This window comes from Fusarium odoratissimum, assembly GCF_000260195.1.
Source record: "Fusarium odoratissimum NRRL 54006 unplaced genomic scaffold supercont1.24, whole genome shotgun sequence".
In the NCBI taxonomy this organism is placed as follows: domain Eukaryota; kingdom Fungi; phylum Ascomycota; class Sordariomycetes; order Hypocreales; family Nectriaceae; genus Fusarium; species Fusarium odoratissimum.
Genome location: NW_022158709.1, coordinates 132,758 through 154,392, shown reverse-complemented (window position 1 = coordinate 154,392; position 21,635 = coordinate 132,758). Strand labels below are relative to the sequence as shown.

At 50.5% G+C, this 21,635-nt stretch overlaps 7 protein-coding genes across 8 annotated transcripts; 4 read left to right on the top strand and 3 right to left on the bottom strand.

Annotated features, from left to right (window-relative positions):
* Positions 1–842: 842 nt before the first annotated feature.
* Positions 843–1,178, bottom strand: FOIG_11966 (uncharacterized protein; the record flags this gene model as incomplete). The annotated part of the gene is made up of 1 exon (XM_031212664.1): positions 843–1,178. One exon carries the CDS (start codon positions 1,176–1,178, stop codon positions 843–845), a length of 336 nt encoding a protein of 111 aa, XP_031057542.1.
* Positions 1,179–1,636: 458 nt separating this feature from the next.
* FOIG_11965 (uncharacterized protein) lies at positions 1,637–3,505 on the bottom strand. Its single transcript, XM_031212663.1, has one exon. The coding sequence runs from the start codon at positions 2,392–2,394 to the stop codon at positions 2,056–2,058; it is 339 nt and encodes a 112-aa protein (XP_031057541.1). The 5' UTR covers positions 2,395–3,505; the 3' UTR covers positions 1,637–2,055.
* On the top strand, positions 2,765–5,992 carry FOIG_11964 (uncharacterized protein). The gene is made up of 2 exons (XM_031212662.1): positions 2,765–5,299; positions 5,355–5,992. Exon 1 carries the CDS (start codon positions 3,441–3,443, stop codon positions 3,744–3,746), a length of 306 nt encoding a protein of 101 aa, XP_031057540.1. The 5' UTR covers positions 2,765–3,440; the 3' UTR covers positions 3,747–5,299; positions 5,355–5,992.
* Positions 5,993–6,029: 37 nt separating this feature from the next.
* On the top strand, positions 6,030–9,558 carry FOIG_11963 (uncharacterized protein). Its single transcript, XM_031212661.1, has 2 exons — positions 6,030–8,245; positions 8,361–9,558. The coding sequence occupies exon 1, from the start codon at positions 6,967–6,969 to the stop codon at positions 7,336–7,338; it is 372 nt and encodes a 123-aa protein (XP_031057539.1). The 5' UTR covers positions 6,030–6,966; the 3' UTR covers positions 7,339–8,245; positions 8,361–9,558.
* An 876-nt stretch (positions 9,559–10,434) lies between these two features.
* Positions 10,435–14,247, top strand: FOIG_11962 (uncharacterized protein). Of its 2 annotated transcripts, XM_031212660.1 has the most exons (3): positions 10,651–12,492; positions 12,558–13,173; positions 13,252–14,236. In XM_031212660.1, the coding sequence occupies exons 1-3, from the start codon at positions 11,869–11,871 to the stop codon at positions 13,338–13,340; spliced, it is 1,329 nt and encodes a 442-aa protein (XP_031057538.1). In that variant the 5' UTR covers positions 10,651–11,868; the 3' UTR covers positions 13,341–14,236. The 2 variants fall into 2 exon arrangements, with proteins under 2 accessions (XP_031057537.1, XP_031057538.1); XM_031212659.1 differs by having other exon boundaries at positions 10,435–12,492; positions 12,558–14,247.
* Positions 14,248–17,321: 3,074 nt separating this feature from the next.
* On the bottom strand, positions 17,322–18,853 carry FOIG_11961 (uncharacterized protein). The gene has a single exon (XM_031212658.1). The coding sequence runs from the start codon at positions 18,596–18,598 to the stop codon at positions 18,251–18,253; it is 348 nt and encodes a 115-aa protein (XP_031057536.1). The 5' UTR covers positions 18,599–18,853; the 3' UTR covers positions 17,322–18,250.
* Positions 18,854–18,919: 66 nt separating this feature from the next.
* On the top strand, positions 18,920–21,528 carry FOIG_11960 (uncharacterized protein; the record flags this gene model as incomplete). Its single annotated transcript, XM_031212657.1, has 1 exon — positions 18,920–21,528. The coding sequence occupies one exon, from the start codon at positions 18,920–18,922 to the stop codon at positions 19,487–19,489; it is 570 nt and encodes a 189-aa protein (XP_031057535.1). The 3' UTR covers positions 19,490–21,528.
* Between the last annotated feature and the right edge of the window lie 107 nt (positions 21,529–21,635).

The window sequence follows — 21,635 nt, the reverse complement described above, 5'->3', positions numbered from 1 at the left end:
AAGTCTATGAGACGGTAGCCTCGCCTGTCTCATTAAGGTATGGCGGCCCGACCATTAAAGCCACGGCGCCCGAGGAAAACTGGGACTGTTTGCGGGAGACATGCAGTCTACTCAAGCTAGCAAGGATCTTCCGCATGAGCTTCAGCTCACGTGATTACTGGCCGACGTGTGCGATTGGCGGACCGGGCCTTGCCTCAGCCAGGCCTCTGGAGGTGGACCCTCCAGATGGAGTCGAGATTGTGACAAGCGAGCGTGGCGGCAGCTTATGGTGCAAGACGTAATGTCAATCCTGACGCCAGCCCCGGAGATTCGGGACAGCCTGAACATCACTGCGGCGCAGGTATTTGACATGGCTTTTGTGGAAATAAGAGAGTTTGTCGGCGTGATATCCTTAGATTTGGCTGCGTTGCTTTTTGGCTGTTGTCAAAAGATCTGGTACAACTCCAAAACTGAATTTTGTGCCATCTCTGCATGTCTGCATCAGTGCATAGGCTTTACAGAACGCTGTGCATTAGAGTAACTGTCTCAGTTGTTGGCCCTCAGCTTTGCTTTGTGTTTCCATTGACCGACTGTTTCGCAAGCTGCCAGCATGGGTCAGACTCGTAGTATTAGCCAGCTTCCGAGGTGAATCATACATTGATAGTTAAGGTACATAGAATACACACCAGCTTTCCCGCATGATGACGCGGTCGTTGCTTCTTTCTGATTCATGGCACTGATTGTATCTCATCTGACTCCACGACATGCCGTGAGTCTTCTTTGTAATGAGAACTTGGGTACTCCGTACTGAAGTGGATTATCGATCGTTTCTCTAGTGACGCTTTGGCGGCGTTAGACCCTCGCTATTTTGCTGCATATGTTATTGATTGGCCCTCATCGTAGAGTGGACTCGTGAACTCTATGGCCCGGCCCGTTTTCTGTCGACCCATGGCATGCGGTAGCTGTTGGTGGTATGTACTGTGTGCCGGACGGAGATCGTCGAGTCGAAGGGGCCGACCCAATCTACGCTTGTTATTGGTACCGGGGAACCAAGGGGAAAAGCAGGTATAAATTGAGACACGGCAAAAGAGCAACAACTTGCCAGGAATTAAAGGAGTCTGTCCGATTGAGACCTGCACCAAGGAGGAGGGTGCGCTGAAAGAGCCAGGAGGCTTTGCTGAGAATCTGTTGATTAACATGATAAAGTGCCTCGCGTCTCAGGCAAGAAGTTTCCCGTCCCCATTCCACTGAAAGCGCAATATCGAAAAAGAAGGTGGCAGACCATGACATTTGGTTAGTAGTTGGAAGGTACCATCGAAATCAAACGTGCTTGTAGAGGAAGATACCCTTCCTTCCGCCACCGCCCGTGCCCGAACCACGATGCTCACCTTTCCTAAGTACTATGATAAGTGACACGCCACGGATATTTCAACAAACCTAGGAGCCCCAAAAAGCATCCCGACTTCCTTCGTGAGTGAAGCGTTCATCCTTGGATATTTTTTTGCTTGAGAGAAGTAACTTATAATTCCTGTTTTCGGGTATTTTCAGTGGCAATGGGCAACCAACATCTGTTAGAAACGGGAGCGACAGGGATTCAATGCGCTCAGCCTAGGGCACCCACTACCTCTACAATGCACCCTATTTCCATCCAGCGACGAGACGAAACATCCAATGTCATTACTTTTAGTATACTACCCCACTGACTTTGTACTTTCTTTCGCTGCTCTAGGTATTGAATAGGTACATGTGTATAAGGGATTCACCAGCAAGCCCTACCAACATCGCCCGCCTGCTGGCAAGTCCACTGTCACAGTGCTTCAACAGATTTCCCTGCAGCCAGAATCGATCATGTGAGCGACGATCAAGAAACCAAGGGTATTCCGGGATCCCATCCGGTTGTTTTTATTCGACCACCAATATTCACAAGGTCCCTGGCAGATAAATCTCTCGCTCCAGGCATGGGATAGTTGTCGTTATGATGATTGACTTGGCTAAGGGCCCTGGTCTCTTTTCCTTCTTCCTGGTTAGGGGCTCGAAAAAGAAAGCTCAACGATCAGGCTGTCGACAGGAGAAAGATCAGTGCTCCAATAGGCCAGCTTCCTTGTAATCTCTCCCACAAAACAAAGTCATTATCGGCAGGGATTGGCAGCTCCGCTCATCTGGTTGTACCAGGGCCTCATCAACACTCTGCCCCAGTTCTTCAGATGGATCAAAACTCGCACATGCAAATGCATCAATAGCAATGCACCATCTAATTGTAGCTGTTGAACGCACATTCTGATCCTTACTGGTTTTGTGCTTCAAGATTGGGCTATTTGGCTCGGCAGCCGAATGTCTCGGTTCAATGTACATACCTGGCCACGCATTCCATGTCCGCCTGAGTCTAGCGCACCACGTCTGCTGCAGGATGAGCATCAATGCTGGGAGGCTGGCCAAAGATGAAACGACTTAATTGCAACACCTTTGTCAAGCCTGGACATGATGCCCCAGCACAAGGCCCCTTGCGGCCAAGATTCGCCAGTGCTAGCGATCGTTGATCCTCTCTATCATCGCTTGTGACGACTCATGGTTGACTTGCAGTTTCTGTCCATTCACGGCTGGAGTCCTTTCACGTGAAGCGGACTTGACGCGGCTTGCCGGGCTGGCCAAAGTTGTCTCCCTTCAAAAAACAAAAAAAAACCCCTTCCTTTCTTCGGACGGGACAGCCCTTGCGGCCCGACGCGCACCTAGAAGCCGCATGCCCCGTCTGGCTCAGACCACCCAGCTAGGCCCACCAAGAAAACCGCCACCGCTGCGTCAATTTTGGCACTCTGCCAGTTCATGCCACAACGATACCTGTCAGTTGCTTACCGACAATTGAATCATAAACTCGCATTTGTTGCCAGCCTTGATTGCGTTCGCCATGGATTATTATCCTTGGCCAAAACCGGCCGACTCGCCTCACTTTGCTGCAAGTATCTTCTGGGTTGGCATTCTGCAAGCCTTCCCTGCATCCTACCGAGAACAGGCAGAAGGCATTTCGTTACTATCGATTGACTCACTGATTTAACGGAGCTGGCCCAGTGAACGCCCCTTTGTGGTCAGAGCAATACCATGGATTGAAGGGCAGAGGCATTAAAGGGAGCTCGACTCCGGTGTTTAGCGGTCAGCAACCTGAATATGGCTAAGCCTGCTTCCTTCAGACCTCTATGGTCCGGCAACCTTGACACCAAGGCGTGAGATTGGACATCCTGCAGACGACGCATATCGTCATGCATGAGCAAGCAAAACCGTAACATCGTGCAGTGCTGGTCGGTATTATTTGACAAGGTCATTGGCAAATTCTGCACGGCCAGCGAATAGGAAGCCAATCGGCATGGCGAAAGGAGGGTTTGGGCGTACATAGTCGGGACGGGAAGAGCCTTTTCTGTGAACGGCTCAGGCCATAACCGTGCCTGTTCTCACAAAATCGATTCCCCGATATGCGTTTTGCCAAACTTTGGGAGGCTCGGCCTACTGCGCTCGTTGATGATACCTGCTGTAATCTGACGCAAGCGACGTGTTGGCCCATCCCACACACGCACGATGCTAATGACCAGGTTTTTACGGCAAGGGATGCAATCGCAGCACAGACACATCCACACTATCTTTTTGCCTATGTCTTGACTCCTCATACAAAGAGGAACAGTGGCTGCGGATTTTCAGCTGATGTGTGTTTGTGGAATGACTTGAAGCTCCGCATGTACAAGACGCCCCCTCCGAAACAGACTTTCATTGCCCAAAGCTAAAGAAGCCCGCCGCTCCCGTACCTTGGATGTGGCTAGGGACAGACAGGCGGGCTACGCCCCTGATTGGCTCACTGCAAGTCACTGGAACAAGCACCGTCTTTGATAGCGCCCAGATTTCTGTCCCGGTTCCCAGAGAATCGGAGCCTTGCTCCACCGTCAGCGTTCGTGACACGCAACGATCCGGTATCCAGCGATTTGGTGCGGTCGGAGCTCTGACCAATGATAGACTTTGACCCCAGGCTTGTCTCGTCGGAGGATTCGACTTTGTCGGTCAATTCATTGGTCACTTGAACCAGTGTCACGATGTTGTCTATTAGATTTGTGGCTCTGCTTCCAATTCGATGTGGTCAGCTCCGCGATCGGGCCTTCGGTTCTGCCATCATACACACAGCTTTTGCCTCGAACAAGATGATTAGATGACCACATGTCGCTGTGTTTGTGTATGAGTTGGTGGCTAGACTACTGACTTGCGGCTTGTGTCAGCCACTGGATCTCATATTGATCGGCAATCATCTCGCTTCAACGCCAACACCATCCAGCATGCGAAAATGCCTCTAGCCTGAGTAACTTGAATGTTTGGCGGAAGACTATCGGATACCGCAAAAGAAAAGGAGGAAAAAACTTCTCCGCACCACCTCGATGGTACGAGGGCCAAGTCCAAACGGACTTGAAGCCAACACACCAATCAGCATCCTCTACACAACCTTCGGTATTTTCTGGCAAAGTATCTTGTGTCGTGTGGAGGGCTGCATTATCATACAAACGAAAACAGACTTGGACCACAAGGGGTGAACCTCAAAGGCAATGAATGTTGAGAGGGGTCATCGGACATGCAAACCAATGCTTTTTCCCATGAGCAGTCAAGACATTGTGCCATGACCCGATCTAAAGCGCAGGGCACCCGTTCTATTGGATTTGTTGAAAGCCGTACTGTGTGCTTCCTCGTGTCTGACTGGCTGCTTATCCCAAGCCATACTCTGGCGCCGATGAGTGAGCGTGGAGCTGAGTGTCGACCTGCATGAGTCGTGTGGATGCTCGTCACCTGGTCCCTGTCAGGGAGGGGCACCAACCCAAGAAAAGCCCAAAAAACGTCGAAGGCACATGGACGATGAAGCAGGGATGGAACAGATGGACCACGCTGGCTGATGCCTCGTGCATGTCCAGGGTTTTACAGCGCGTTTGGTTGTCAAGCCCGGCGCTATCTTGAGAGTTGCGGGTTGAACCGCAGTGCATTTACGGATAGATGGCACCCAAATGACGAGCTCTTAGTGGGGTTGGCGGTAACCGACGTTTACTGTCTCGTGGCTCCGGATCAAGCATTCATCAATCATCGTCATAACGGCATGCTCTACACCTCTACACCACACAAGACATGCGTTGATAAGCAAAGTCGTTGCCTTTAGCCCCCATTAATACAGTTCCAAACAATACTGCTGCCCCGACCATGATGTCTACGTACACTTCGAACAGCGTCAAACGATGCAGGGTAGCCTTTTCATTTGTACACCGCGATTTGAACTGAGTTGTACTTTATTCAGACAACACCACTACGAGTGAGTCCTTGTACGAGCAGTGCCGAGTCACATCACGGTGACTTTCGACATATAGTCAGTTTTTCTCGTCTGCCAGTCTACCTTACTTATTCACTGCCCAGCTGGCAAGATGCAGAGTAGACAAATTCGATTGTAAACATCAGTAAACCGGATCATCTCGGCTGATTACTTCCACGGCGTGCATCAGATCACATACAGGAAGTTATCAAGCCTGCCTTGCGTAGAATTAACCAGTCATGGAACTGCTCACACAAACCTCTTGTTTTTTGTTACTCCTCGAATCACCGACTTGAAACTACTCAACAAACGACACAGATGCTCACCGCATAATTGAATCAATTATTACTGGCAAGCTATATCTCGTAAGGATACTTATGCGTGCTTCACGCATGTCGCATTGCATAGGCTAATGTTTGACTGTCGAGAGCTCCTGTGGTGACCTACAACCCACTGTACATAGCGGTGAGCAAACGCAAGTCAGCTCTTTGCTTGTTCCGCCGTATGCCAGATCCTCTTGACTGACCCCGCGTTCGAGCAAGCGAAGAAGGGTGGCATGAGTGATATGAATCTCTTCGACTACCTTGCCTCTCTGCACCGTGGCGTCGTTCCTTTCTTCGGGGACTACTGTACGAGAGCGGCACGCCACTTGGCCGTGGGGTCCTGTTGAGATGGCTGGATCTTGATGGTAGTACCTATTTTTTTTATTTCTTTTTAAAAAAAGCCCCATCAATACTTGGTCAATGAACCGGCCGGACACAGAAAGGTGTGCAATGATGCGAGGGGAATGGTTGTCGCAAGCATGTACATTTTTCCTTTCTGTCTACTGTCGATTCATCGACACCAAGTAACGTGGAGGAGGCTCTGGCAGCAGATACCCAGGAATGAAATCGGTGACGGGTGTTTGTATGGATGAGGCCCTCAACAGGATCAGAAGCTCACTGGCATGGTCCCAGCGTTTCAGCGTCCCTGGACCCTAACGCAGGCCGGACCGTCCCAGGTCAGCGCCGTGCAGCCGCGATCATTGGCGAGACCTTGGCCCTGTTCATGTCATCTCAGAAAGCCGTCATGCATCATCTCCCAGTTCATTCTTACCAACTTGTGTTCACGGGTTGTCAAACGACAACATTTCACGAACGAAATGACCGATAGAGGATATTGGCATTCTTCGGCCAACATATTCACATAAAAGCGAGGGCCATCGAGCCTATCGTTCTCGCTGACTTCACTAACTCCGCCGATGTGACTCAAGCGTGATTTCGAAGAGAAACTGAATAACGAACGGGCAAGAAACACTGAATTGACACAGAAAACGAGAGGATTCAAATTGTACAGAGGGCCTGAAATAGTGAACTGCAAGGGAGCAGACGAGGCCACTGCACGAAACAGAAAGCGGTTGAGTTGCATGAATGATACATACAAGGGATTCGCATGAAAACGAACACTAACTAATTGCGTCGGCCATTTCCACTATCGTTGTCCAAGGCTCGAATCCGCCGCACCGAGGTCCACCAAGCGAGTCCAGCAGCCAGGTCCCACGACTGTGACCAGGGTCAGGGTCGTTTTCACACTCATGCTCAAACTGCCAGCATCTTCATCATCATCTTTCATAGACCTACCCCTCTGAGAGGCTACGCACGGCACCCAGAACATCTGGCACACATTCACAAATGCATCCTGCGGCCGCCTCTGCAACCCGCCGTCGGGAACAAGCGCAGAACCCCAGAACACGCAGCGGCCCAAGGTTCGGGGCTCTAGAAACCCCAAACCATTCGCCCGCGCAGTGCAACGCCCTGCGAGCATCTACAGATTGTTCTGTCCTTGTTTCTAACAAGAGGGACGATAACCCCAGTAGCGTTACACTGATTGATGATTGGATAATTTTCCCGGATACTAACTCAACTCAGCGGATAGCCATCATGATGTATGTATGTTATTATGTGTGTCTCCAGGTATGGGAAGCATCACAGAGTCTCTCGGATTTGCTTCATTCATGTCCTTTGACTTGGTTGGATACGATGTCTCTACCTAACCCAGGCTGATGCCACATCTAGCAAGTCGCTGTCTGAGCTCCGGGCGCATCTTGCCTCTGATAGGTTCGGCCATATCCAGGCTATCAATGCCCACCTGCCCAACTCTTACGTACGTCTATCAACCACGACTCTCACAAACGGGCCTTCACGAGCTTTTCAACCACACTTTTCCCTTTTTTTTGTGTGTGCAAAGCTCTCATTTTTTGTCTTTCCTGGTTAGAGAGTGATCCACAAAGATGCTTGCCGGCGCACGTACGCACACTCGGGGAGAAACATCTTTTGTTTCGCCAGCTAATTTGCAAGACTTGAGCTTGCTTTGTAGGCGGATCCGGCGTTTGTCCAGCCATAAAACAGAGTAGTTGGTCTACTGGTCACTCGCATCTGTCATCTATTGTGGGATGCGGGATGCATCTATGCGGCTGAGAGACGCTTGGAGCCATGCTCTGAATGGAATCAAACACCAACTGGGCTCGCCCGGCATCTCCTTGGTCAGAATGGATGGATCCACTACCCCTTGTGTCGCCGCCTCGGCTGTTCAACTTACCCCTCGACTGCTGTAAGGTACCAGCAATTATGCTACAGCCAAGTCAGGATTGAAGGGCGAGATGGTGTCGAGCGTATGTGGTCTGGTTGATTTGACGCCAGACAATACACAGAGAATGCGGTATTCGTACATACTACCCACATGCTGTTGGTGCATCTGTACACACGTTCAGAAAGATCCAACATTTTATGTCCTGTGACGTCTTGTGCTGCTGCGCCCTATGCTCTGTTCCCCGGTCATGCCTCAGCCTTGATTTGCTGAACCCTTTCCAAACCGCTGGGATGGATGAGCACCCACAAGATTGGCAACAACAGCAACATGTCAAACCACGACACTAAAGAGCCCCTCACCAATGCAAAATCTTTTACTGCTGTATGGTCATACCTAGAAATCTTTTTACTTGGACGTCGATCAAAATGTTGCTCTGGCTTTGCGCGAGAGGCGAGAATGATCTTGATATATTGCTGGCACGTTGTTCTCATATAAGGTATATTCAATCATGTCCTCACTGGATTTGCATCCATATCTGGGTTGTGTCTCCCATCTTTCGAAAAGCACCACACCAGAGCTATGGCCTCGTGACTGTTGCTAATTGAGGCGGCAAACGACGGGCGCTGAACGAACCTTGTGGCATTATGGCCTTTACAACTACGGGAATTAAACCTTGAAATGCCGCGCTTGTGCGGTGTGCCATTTTTGGATCTGTACTGACTGGTAAGTCCGCATTCAGTCTGGATGGGTTTATGCCAAGGACTTGTGTCTGACTGTGTCATCTCCCATATGGTATGTCCTCATCCAGACCTTGAATGAGATGGTACATAGAATGGACCGAGGGAAAGGAGCAACACAAATATGATAAGCTTGGACAGGCAAGAAGAGCCAGTCGACAGCGACGGACGTGGACCGTTGAGCCAAGACATGATCAATCTGATTGACGAACATAGTCTAATGGTCTCGGTAAGCCCATCAGCGAATGCCCAGAGACAAGACACGCGAGAGAGGGAGGCGCCGTGCCCGTTGAGATGTGGTTGTCAGCGGACATTCCAGTCGGGAGAAGAGCCCAATGTCCAAGCATATTTCTCTTGCCCCTCGCTTATTGACATTTGCTTTGAGTTAATATTGACCTGAGACTTATTTAATCTACGCAATTACCCTTATTGATAAGTGCTATCCGCTGCCTTGCTCTTCCGCCCTTTGACCGCTTGAAAGTCTCGGCACGACAGTGCCTGGAGGCAATAGTCTTGCGCACCTCGAAGGATCTCCAGCTCCCTACAGAAAGCCTCTTTCTTGTTTGTCTCTTATTGAATCAAGGTTGCATATCAAAGAGGAAGCAATCTTCTATTGTGTCACGTCATCGGCTCGAATTGGGGCCCTGGTCCAAAAGAACAAAGACGATGCAATGTGCTACGTTGCGATACATGCTGAGCCAATCGCTTACGGTCCGGTCCTCGAGGCGCCGATGACCGAAATAGTGGCCAAACAATACCCATGTGGTGTCATTGATATAGGTAGCCTGGTGTAGCCTTGCCATTCCTTCACTTGGCTACCTAACCTCAACTTGCTCGAGGATCTCAGGCTTCCTGATTTTCCAACTAATTCTAGGTACTAGGTAGTTACTGTACCCATCAGTGATACCCAAAGGCAGTCCACTCTGTTATTGTTATTCTCATTCTGGTACGTGCTCAGCTGGTCTTTTCAACTCCCGAGGCGGGCTGGCTTCTAGCCCTCGACTCTGACGCCAGAAACGCCCTGGACCCGGTTCTATGCTTTGATTCCTTTACATGTAGTCTTTATTGCCTGCCTCTTTGGAAGCTTGTCAAATATAGTCTCCCATTGAAAGATCGGTAGCTTGTATCAGAATAGGCGCTTGCGCAAATTAGGTTGTGTTAGGCGGTTTACCGTCTGTACTGTACGTTACTGTATTGTATGGAGACTTGGCTTAGATCATGATCGTGAATGAATCTCATTTTGCCTGTACTCGTAGGTTTGCTTCCAGACTAACCCAAGTAATATTTTAGTCGAACTCGCCTGGCAGCCGGGCTCCTGGGTCCAGTACAGTGCCTGCCGGGGCTTAAATCAGAGTACAAGGGCAGGCTGCCCGGGCTGGGCTGGGCTGCAGCGGGTACGGTACCTTAGGTGCCAGGTCTTAGGGGCTTGCCTGCGTTAGTACATACCCTAGATACAGTGCACTACAGTACCCCGAAGACGGGAGCTGTCCCTAAAGTGGTTTTTTGGTTTTTGGTCCATGAGGTGCCCTGCTAACTTACCTCCACTAGCTGGGGCCGGTTCCCTGGGAACGGCACGACACCGGCCCATCCGTCCCATTAACTTACTCCCGCCCTGGCCTTCCGCCACTTGCCTCCACTGTCCTGCCTGCCAGCCAGCCCAGGCCAGCCAGTCCGTCCAGTCCACAGTCAATTCAGTCGGTCAATCCACAGCATCTCACCCTAAAACCCCCCTTCCTTCCTGCTACTACTGCACCTTACCTGCAGTGCACGCACTACCTAACACTACACTGCGCACTACACTACACGACACTACACCACGCTGCACCTGCACCTGCGCCTGGCCCCTCGCACAAACCCTTTCTTGGTCGCTTTCGTTAGACTCACACCCTCTCATCCCCTGCCATTAGCTCCCCACTTCCCTGTCGCCGCAATTGCATGGGGTGAGGGCACCTTCTGAGAGGAACAGTAGGGACAGGAGATACCTGGAGCTTGACGTGGTAGCACCTGCCCTGAATTTACCTTACCCTCACTTCACCTTAACACTGGCCCAACTCTCCCTCACCTCCCCTTCTTACTTCTCCATCATACATATCTCTCAGTCCTTCAACTCTCCACTCGCAACCTCCTCTTCTCCATCAGCATTCCCATCAAGTGCAATCAAAACACCATATTAAAGCTGGAATCTTATTCCTGTTTGACCTTGGTCCAGGGGATGGCACCTCGTTTGTACATGCACTGTTGTCACCCGTGAAGGAAAAAGAAACAAATTTACAAAAAAAAAAAAAAAAAAAAAAAAAAAAAAAAAAAAAAAAAAAAAAAAAAAAAAAAAAGGAAAAGAAAAAGAAAAAAGAAGGACGCTCACGAACGAGAACAAACCACTCTCTTCCCGTTTCTATTCGGGGTGTCAGACATATCTCAATCTCACGTCGATCAACAAACGCTTCTTTGGGAGGATATCTCCTCTTGCAGACAAGCACAGCGAGACAGACAGCAGCAGCAGTAGGAGGGAGACAGTACATATTTTGTCTCTCACCTGACTATTTCCGCACCCCTAAGAAAAAGGGAAAGGAAGGGCAAAAAGGGCCTAAAAGTGTCCCCTCTTTTATTTATTTTTTTCTTCCCTCACCCCCAGTACCAAGTCTCAAGTCTCAAATCCCAGTCTTCGCAAAGCAAATCCACAATCCACAATCCCCAAAAACCCCAGGCTCCATTTACGGTTGGGTGGTTCCTGGTTCCTCCCACGCACTGCACCGCACGCACGCACGTACACCGTCGACGTGGATCAGATTGGATCGGAGGTTCCTCCCATCCCATTCCCTCCCTCGCTATAATTGTCGGCCTGTCCCGCCCACGTCAGAGACCATTTTCACCCTCCTCCGCCTCTCAGGAACCAGAACCTCTGTCAGGCCAGGCTTAGGATTGCGGTTCCAAGACCTCGTGGAATTTGCTGTCATCTCCCGCCGAGACATACACTCACTCACCCATTCTTGACTCGCAGCAATCGGTCATCCCGTCGACCTACAATACAGTAGGCACAAGACACGCGCGACAGCTCAAGAGAATTGAAAGACAGACCAGGATCTCGACGACTCGGTTTAGATTATTTGACCATTTCCCTTTCCCTCCACTTCGACTTGGTCCTGGATTATTTCCACCGCCAAATGCTCAGTTGCAGAAACGTCCCTCAACCCATTCAACTGCACGCATTTGGTATTATCGTCGCTGACCGCATCTGCCCGTCTGCGGCCCTTTGCGCCTCAACATAGCATGGCCGACGACAGCTACCGAAAAGAGTATCCCCAGCAGAGCCGCCCAGAAGACACTCACTCTCGACCCCAGTCACATTATCCCCCTCCGCCGGATACCGCCCAGCGGCCCTCCGACGCTCCTCCATCCAGCATGGCTACATCAGTTACTTTGCCCTCCATACACGACTCCCGCGGCTACGGCCCGCCGCCTGCAGCTCCGGGACGTGGCTATCCTGCCGACCCGCGATACGCATCTCCCAATGCCGTCAATGGCTACCCTCCTCCCGGCCACCAGCCTCCGCCCGGTCAACCTCAACAGTACCTTCCGCCTTTGCAGCCGCAATCTGATCCCCGATCTTCGGCCTATCCTCCTCCGCCGCCGGACCAACGAGGTGGTTACTACGATGACCGCCGTCCACCATACGGGCAAGAGGCGTATAGCACGGATCCCTACTATGCCTACTATCGCGGACAACCTCCTCCTCCAGGACCTCCACCGCCAAATGGCCACCCAGGCTACCGTCATATTCCTGCCGGCGTTTATGAATACCCCCCAGTCGGACATGGCAGTGCGCCTCCTCTGACACAGGCAGCCCCGCGACAACGAACATCAATTGCTTGCAGATATTGCCGGAAGAGAAAGGTTTGTGACTGACGCGATGTTTAAGGGTTGTTCCATTCTCGCTCAAAAATGCTGACTATCTATAGATCCGCTGCAGCGGCTACCAGAGCGCCCCCGGTGGCAAATGCCAGAACTGCGCCCGTATGAACCAAGAATGTATCTTTCAGCCCGTATCTTCTTCAAGCTCGACAGCTTTTATCCCCGTGTCAGCGCTCCCAGGAGGTGTACCTCCGGGCACTCAACTCTTCGGTGCCTATGGGCAACCACTGGCACCAGGCACAGTCCCAGCACCTCCACCACCCCATGCTGCTTATCAGCATTCTAGTGCCCCTCCCCCTCCTGGGAACTACTACGCGCCTGTCCAGTCACCCACAGAATCCTTTTCGTCTTATGGCGAAGCGAGAACCGATGACGGCAGCCAGCTTGCAGGGCGACGACGTCGCAGGACGTCAGAAGAACAGGATGAAGGCTATAGACTGCCTCCTCCACGAAGTGCCGTGGATGAAGACCCGCGCAGAAGGTCTCCAGCAGAATTTTCAAACCACAGCAGCCCAGGTGGAGTGGGGTACCCTCCGTATCAAGGTGCAAGACAGAGCCCACGAAACCCAACGAGCGGCAGTTTGCCTCAAGCTGCAACAACTGGTAGTTATGCAGCTTCTGCACCCGGCGGTCGTTCCCCGACAGGCCAAAATGGGTCAAGTGGTGCGTCCACCCCTGCGAGACAGGGACAGCAGTCCCAAGGAGGAAATGCATCGATCATGAGTCTGAGCAATTTGGTAGATAAAAGCGATATCGACAAGACTATGATTGACAGGCTCAACCGACCTGCACCTGGTCAGCCTGGCGCACGACGAGATGTCAGCCGCTAAGGAGATTGCAGGGTGAGAGTTGACGCTGCCGGACACGTCAACGGAGAGGGTCGGAATTACATATGACAACGCTTGCCGAAGAGTCTGTTGGTTTCCGCTGGAAGGCTGCCGACAAGTTGATGACGAATGCATTGTTTCTAATACCCTTTCCGAATCGATTACACGCCTACATTTTCGTTGACCGGGAAGTGACAGGAGCGTGGCTCAACTGAGGAGGAAAAGGAAAAACAGCGAGCGGGGGGGATCGCGATAACAAATACAGGACAAGATGTCAGGATCTAGAAAAAGACGCGAGTTTGGCGACAAACAACCCCTCCGTTCGGTTCTCATGGTTTATTGGACCTTTTGTTATGCGGCACTTGATTTTATGTGAATTGTCCTTGACAGACTGTTCGTTTCTCGGAGGGGGAAGGATTTTGCCCGAAAAGCAACCACTGCGAAGTCGTTGTATTATTTTTAATCGGTCGGCCACTATGTGTTTCCAGGAAAGACGGATAGCCTCACGGCACCATACGGGTTTGTTTTGTTTATGTTGATGCTTTGTCACGTTTGTACATTTGAGTTGTTTATGTTGTCTCTTCGGCTATTGTTGCCATTTGGGTAGAGAGAATGAGAGCCGTAGCGATATGGTCTCGGGTGACGTTTAAGGGTGTTCTGGAGACTGGAGGAAAGAGAAAAGCCAGGTCCTAGCAAAAGGTACTGGACGAGAAGATGACAAGCAAAACAGAGTGAGCGAGCTCAGGGCTTCGAGAGGAGGATGATAGCAAAGGATGCGGGGTTGATTCTGAAGATTCCTTTCACTTTTGTTATTTTTTTGCCTACGTACTTGAGTACTGATCGCGATGGTCAAATCCAATAGGGTGATGACCATGTATAAACAGAATTATTGTTGTGAATTTGATCAAGACGTGTACGTGATGTGATATGGTTTGTCAATTGAAGGGCACTTTATGTTGAGAAGACATCTGCGTGCCTGTATAGTCCCATCCCATCCCGTCTCGTCGAGCCCATCTCTCTCTCTCTCTCTCTCTGGACTGGGACTCGGTGGTTAGGCTCTTGCTTCCGCTGTGCCCAGCTAATGATTAGTTTGTTACAGGCGCAAGTCCCGGCGGAGAAGGGCAAACGAGCCAATGAGTGGCTCTAGATTCAAAGGACCTACCAGCAGATGGCCTTGGAGTTGGCACTGACCGTACTGAATGGGTTTATGCGATGTACTAAAATCACCAACCTATACTTACTAGGCACCTAGCCCATGGATTTACCAACTGGGGGACGGAGTCTGGAATCAGTGGTTGATTACCACTGTACTACACTGAGCTAAAGAGGCAGGCTAGGGATCAGGGAACAGGCCTCTGCGAGAGGGCTTCTACAGTATGAACTGAACACAACGGTCTTGTTAGGGGAGTGGGCAAGCAACGGATGCGAGGTCATCGAGTGTCACCCGAAGACTCCCGGCGGATTCGCGGCAGATGCCGTTGAGATTTACAAGGGTATTCAGTGGGAGGGAGTAGGCACAGTAAGGCAGAACAATTTGAATTTGATGATGATATACGTGCGTACGACATGGGCATTCATTCAGTTAGACTGTATGTACCTGAGAGGTTTGGGGGACGGAAGCGGGAAAGGCGTTTACAGTAGTAAGGTTTTGGGGACTGTAGGGGCAGCACAGCACAGTTGGACAGAGGCCAGGCTCGCCCAAGGGACAGAAACGGCGTTTAACTTTGGCCGATTGACGATTGCTTAAGGGAAGAGAAGAAGAGGGAAGGGGATGGGATGGGATGGGAGGGATGGCATGGCGGGGGGGCGGACTGCACAGGCGGCTCTTTGTTTGTTATGGAGACAGACCATCAGCAGTCTAGCTATCTTGGTCTGGTTTAGGAAGAGCGGTGGGATAAGAGATAGAAGATGTAGGCGAGAGACTGGAGGATGCCCAGAGAGGGGTAGGTAGGGCAGGGCAGGGCAGGCAGACAGAGAGAGCAGAGAGAAGAGACAAACACAGAGTCGATCCACATGGTTAGAGATGATATTGACCGCTATCTAGACAATAAGAGTAAGAGACCAGGCTCAGTCATGAATTGCATCTTGAAATGCAGCCTTGCGGCATACATGCATGCATACCAACAGTACAGTGTGGTCCAGTGCAGTAGTGGACTGACCATGGCTGGCTGAGATGCAACGGGTAATGGATTAGTTACAGTAGTTTCTGGAGAAGAAGCTACCTTACGGCAGGCTAAGTGCAGAGACTAGAGAGGAGGCTTTTTGCGGCTGTCTATCAAACCGTTGACTTTAGTGTTGATCACCCAATTCAAGTCAAGTTCAAGGGCGTGCAATGTCTCATTAGTAGCTGATTGTGCGTGAGCGTATGTGTGCCTTGTCAAGGGGGGGGAGGAGGAGGGCGAGAAATATTGAGAGACACTACCTATTTCCCCCCTCCCTCCATCGGACTATTCCCACCGCCCCATACCCTCTCGACCAGGACATCCCCTGTCAATCCTTTTTCTTGTGTTTGAAAAATAAGGGCTTCCATATGGAATGTTGGTCTGAGCACTCTCAGTTCACTACCTGTGAGGGCGGGAAGAGCACATGACCTTTGGCTGATGTGGTCAGCAAGACATGGGCAATTGCAGTAGATTCTTGGCTGGATCCTGTAATTGATTTGTTGGTCTGAGCTCTGAAGTTTTATTTGTTGGTGATGTAACTGTTCTGCTAGCAACCAGAGCCTGTCCCTGCACCACCAGGCACTCTACGAGTCTACAGAGGGACTAAGAGCCACGAGACGAGACGAGATCAGACTCTCGCCTCAGGTACGAGCCGTAAACTCGATAGATTAGCGGACGATTATAGCCGTGACACTGGTTTACAATGGTCCGAGCGGTGGACTACTAATCTACGTCACTCTACTTGATATTGAAAAGTCTAAGCTCAAACGCGTCTAAGAATAAAACGAAACATTCATCTTGTCGACCAAATTGATGATTCCCATAAATCGATACAGATGACATGGTGTTCGCAGTCTTGCTGAATAAACGCGGCATTTTCGCCTTTCTCTAATATTGAAAGATTGATATTACAGTGGGTAGAGCCAGGGGTAGTAATGACATCCCTTCTGCCGTGGTGCATCACAATTCCAGGGACCCGGTTCGCAACGTTCTCTGCCTAAGTAGGCACTTACTGGAAATGCTCTCCAACGGCAGGGGATTAGGGCCAGGGCAGGGCTTGCCGAAAGAGCATGCATACGGTTAGGGATACGGACGGATCAGGATCTGGATCTGGACATGAATAGGGGATAGAATAGACACTGTAGCTAAGCAAGGGGGAGGGGGGGCCATTGACCGACACCGCGATCAAGAGGGGGACAAACTCGAGGGGCGTGTGAGTGAGTGACTGACTGAATGACAGACTGAGAAGCGGTGATCTGATGAGGCGGCAAGGTTTTGCTTGGACTGTGCTTGACCCTTAGGCGTAGTCCCAAAGAAAAGACTGACTGGACGTGGACGTACGTAGGAGCTGGGAAAGAAGGGAGCAAAAGTGGAAATGAGTCAAGCGAGTTCGGCCAAGGGAATAGCCGTAGACTGTAGATGTATGTACCAAAAAGGGGGGCGTGTAAGTCATTGTCTGTCTTAGTCTCGAAGAAGAGAAGCCTCGCAAGCCGTTGGTGATATGATTGTGATTGTGATTGTGACTGCGAGAGACTAATAAAACATAGAAAGCGGGGAGGCAAGATATTGGTAATTCAAACAGTAAAGATCAAGCAGGAAGAGAGTCTAGAGCTGATGCTGATGCTGGTGCTGATGCTGGTGCTGTAAATCCTTGCTGAGCTGACTTGGGCTTGACTCGACTCGACTTGACTTGGACTACCCATTGCCACCGAGACACGAGTTCTGACACGGCAAGGTTTATGTCTACTGACTGTTATGTGATCAAGTTGTTGTGATAAGGCAGACCAGACGTTGCCTGCTGCTGTCAAACCGTGATTGATGAGGCTATTTCTGTAGAGTTTGCCGTCATAGGGTTTATGGCACCCTAAAGAAACTCCCCTAAAAGCTGGGGAATGCCGCCTTGAAAAAAGTATTCGCCGAGTTGATGTTGATAAGGTTTCTGTGTCTCAAGTCGTGTCGAAGTTTCAGAGTCAATGATGGGTCTGTTTGTCTACAGCGAAAGGATTGTGATAATCAAAAGGGCAGGCAGATTGTGCGGCATTTGACTCAGACATGAACTAAATCTCCGTAATCCATCATGAACTGATGCAGTAGAAAGCAACAGGTATGTCGCTGAAATGCCAATGTAAAAACAAACATCCATTCTTGAAATGCATGCACGCAAAGGAATGCGGGTGGCCTCGAAAAACACAATCAGAGACATAAAAAAGGGGGTTCAAGAGATGAAGCTATCTGTACATGCCAAACCACGAGATTGCGGTGGATCAAAACCGCCATGGACCGTCCCGACGGAACGAGACGATTCTTTGAGACATTGAAGAATGGAGGGAGATCAAGAAATGCATTTGGTCGCAGTACGAGTATCATGTCTCAGACATCAATCTACTTTGATCATCAGGCACTCGGGACAAGATCGTGATGAAGATGTTGCAGGGTTGTCTACAGCAACAGGAATGCACATCAAGAGACATGGTAATATCTCTTGTCTCTCAGAGAAGTGGCTTTCAGCTGGGTAAGGTATGGAAATACTACCTCGGAGCTACAGCTACAGCAGGCGGAATTTGCCAGTTGCGGCTCTGCCTGACGATAACCTCCCTTTGGTGTTTTTGCCTCGTCACCACCAACGAAAGCTGATCAACAACTCTACTTCGTACACGCCCATACCCGACACTCTGGACTGGGAAAACCAAACTCGGTTTAAGCTTCTTCCACGCATAGAGTTAAAGCAGAAGAGTAAAAAACTCTGCATTTTCAGCTGCCCACACTGCAACTTTGGCCCCCCCCCCGCGAACCAGGAAACCCGGATCGCCTCCCAGCTCGCGTATTCCTCCCAGCTCGTCGGGACCCGGGGGCGGAGAGAGAACGAGGCGCATGCGGACGTTTCTGTACTACGTGGAGGACGAGATCTGGCCGAAAACGAATCTTCGTAAAGAGCGGTCGAGAGGCACTGGAATGCAAATGACGTCCTTTTCTTTTTCTTTTCTTTCCAAACCGAGACCGAGAACGAAAGGATCCGGATGCGCACGGGAATGGCTTCGGAGGTTCCGTGAACGGCCACGGCGACCCAAACGGGGCGGGAGCTGAAGAACCCCCCGACATCGTAGGTAGTCGTGACTCTGCCTGGCTGCCTGCCTTCTGAGTTCGGCGATGGTGATGGCGATGGCGATGGAGAGGGGAAGGAGTTTACCGATCTTGACTTCCCGCTTCCGGACAACGGGACGTCACGGGATAACGGACGGTTCCATATCACAACGGGAAGGATCGAACTCTACTGCTTCTGTTATCTTTGCAAACTTGGAAGAGGCAAACAGCAGCACAAGTGTAGCTGGAAGATGAACCCCACGGCAAACTCCGTTCTGGGCCATTGATTTCTGTTTCCATCATCACCACCGAATACTCGCCCTATCAGCAACTCCGGCGATGCCGTCTTCCATCACGAGACGAACAGGGGCCCTCTTCTTTCTATATCCGGACGACGAAGGATCATATCAGCAGAGATGTTGTGGAGATGAAGGGGCGGTAAAGGGATCCAAGGCCCGCGCCCGGACGTTGGATTCTGCTTCGTCTGGAACCACTCTGACGCCACGGGCTGGTCTTGACGCTTATGGATATCCAACTGTCTGGAACCGGGAAGGGTCTTCTCAGGCAAGAGGACCGAGACGAGGGAGAGGAGAGGACTTTCCTGGATCTCCGCGTGACCTACTTGGTTCTTCCAGCTTGGGAATCAAGGCAAGAGTGTTTGCGCCTGGAACCGCCAACCTAGGACTTCCTTTGTCTCGGAGCACGAATCAGCAAGTTGACACTTTGTTGTCAGCTTGGTCAAAATATGACAAGTCGCCTCGAGAAGATGCGATACAAGTGCTTGATCAGGCGTGGCCATTCGGCGACGATGATCAAGTCCAAACTGGACATCGAAACAAGAACCATTTGGTTTCCATTGCTACCATCTTTCAGACTTCTGCTGACCAGAACTCCATCCTCGTACAGTAACGATAGGAGACACCAAGTCCAAGTCCTTCCTCGAAGAATGGGCCGATCTATAACCAGCGGGCAGCTCACTTCTGCTTGACTTGTTAACGGGGCCAGACAGTCTTGGCTTTGGCAGTCAGGCTATTCGACTGTTTGATAAACCAAACCCAGATTCGATCCGAGAGACCGACTCGGCGGCGAACGATTATACAATAGAATAAAGGGGACGAAAGAAACAGTGTTCCAGCCACGACCTGAGAAATGCAATGCCGCCTAGTTATGTTGTCCTTGCTGGGTTGTAGCTCGTGTTATTTCCAGTCGGATATTAGCTGGAAAGACCAGGGGCTATAATCTGTAACCAGTACCAGACTTTGGTTGGCGTTCCCCTGCATTGAGCAATGCATGAAGAGCCACTACATTTTGGTTATTCCGAATAATCTCCTACTATCTGTATTTACACGACTTGAAAGAGAAGTCAACAAGTGTTGAATTGGTCGTGGTTGTCGGCTCGCTGTCTTGGTCTGGTTTAGGCATAATATGCTTGCAGACAAAAGTCCTGAGTTGCACCCTGCCATCAGCTCCAGGAGATCATGCCTTGCAGAGACTACTGGACATTACCAAGCTGCTGCTGCATATGTTCGTAGTTGAAGCTGGTCAAGGGCAAGATGGTCTGAAAACTCTCGATGGTTTCACTGTTGATGCAAGCCATGCAACAGTACTTTGATAAGCACGGACCCCATACTTGCAGCTGGCCTTTCTTGTTAGCAGTGCTATCACGGCTAATATGCTTCATCAATGGACTTTTAATACTGGCTGTCGCTATGCAATATGCGAACTCTGATCGAGACAAGCAACCTACAGGCACCTTCAGCAAAGCTGATTGTTATATGGCCCCCTTCGTTGGACACTCTACTGTTTATCATCGTCGACAAGCTTTTGTCGACCAAAAGCCTCTATATCTTTGTTTGATTCTTCTGACTCGTTCCTTGCTCCCCGCCCGTCGGCCAAATTCCCTATAGGGCCTCAGATCAACCATTTGGTGCCCTTTAACTTGTTTTCACCGGCCCAGCGCATCGGTTGCTGATACTGAACCTTGGAGCTCACCTTTCTCTCGATTCATTGCCCATGTCTACAGCTATTCTGGTTTCCACTTTCGTACGTCTCGCTTGGGCGACACTCGTCGCCTTAAGAGGACTAATGCGGCCGGGCCGGAGACCCGGAGACACAACAGCACGCTCCACACTGTGTGAGGGGAAAAGAAGACGCCTGGCGCCTTTCACTTCAATGAGAAACCGGCCAGAGTCCGTCTTCTTTTTACGAGTTTGGTGGCTAGGCAAAGTTGAGGGATCTTGGTATCTGGACCCATGAGGTATCACGACATGTCATGATGGGGTTTGTTGGCTGAAGAGAAGGGACGGGAAGGCCCGCGCGGGTAAAGAAGGGATGGAACCAACATATGACAGGGGTGGCTTTTAGGGCGTCATGCAAGATGGGATGAAGCAAGGGTGCACTTAACTTTGGCTCTAGAGAAACCGTCTATGGGCTTGGTGTTGCGATTCCACTGTTGTCAAGATCGAGACCCAAGGTGGATGAACCTATTGGGCGCGTCCTTCAAGTTCCCGCATCAATGCAAGCTAAAGTGATTATCGCTCTGGCTTCGGGTTTGGCCGTTTAGCCTCCCCGTGGCTGGGCTGGATACGATGGGCCCGACGAGACCCTCAAAATAGAAACGAGTCAAGAGAACAGACTCCCATACAGACCATAAGGCTTGTAGTGAGTCATTAGCTCATCAGTAACCTAGTGATAGCCTCTTGATCTATTTAAGTCTGTCGGATATCCCGATTCATGGGCATACCGGTGGCGTGTCGCTCATGAATAGCTTGGTCAACTCTCCCGTGAAGGTCTCGACCGAGATGGAGATTCGCGACGTTCCCGACAATGTAATATACTCTATCTAAGATAGGCAAGTATTGGTTATCCAGTCATGAAGCATCGATGACAAGATCGAATCGATAGTGCGAAAGGGAGCCGATGAACTTCAGTTGAAGACTACACAGCCCGCTGTAACTATCTGACACGATCTCGTGACTAGTGACGAAGGTTTCTTATCTTTTGGATGCGTGACATTTGCTGTGCGAACACTGCAAGGGATATAATAGTCTGGTGT

Bases quoted from the DNA above. Each gene is read 5' to 3' on its own strand.
- FOIG_11965 (XM_031212663.1), bottom strand. From the start codon at position 2,394: ATGCTCATCCTGCAGCAGACGTGGTGCGCTAGACTCAGGCGGACATGG.
- FOIG_11964 (XM_031212662.1), top strand. From the start codon at position 3,441: ATGCGTTTTGCCAAACTTTGGGAGGCTCGGCCTACTGCGCTCGTTGAT.
- FOIG_11963 (XM_031212661.1), top strand. From the start codon at position 6,967: ATGCATCCTGCGGCCGCCTCTGCAACCCGCCGTCGGGAACAAGCGCAG.
- FOIG_11962 (XM_031212659.1), top strand. From the start codon at position 11,869: ATGGCCGACGACAGCTACCGAAAAGAGTATCCCCAGCAGAGCCGCCCA. The intron at 12,493-12,557 runs GTTTGTGACTGA...GACTATCTATAG, and splicing joins GATATTGCCGGAAGAGAAAG to ATCCGCTGCAGCGGCTACCA.
- FOIG_11961 (XM_031212658.1), bottom strand. From the start codon at position 18,598: ATGTCGGGGGGTTCTTCAGCTCCCGCCCCGTTTGGGTCGCCGTGGCCG.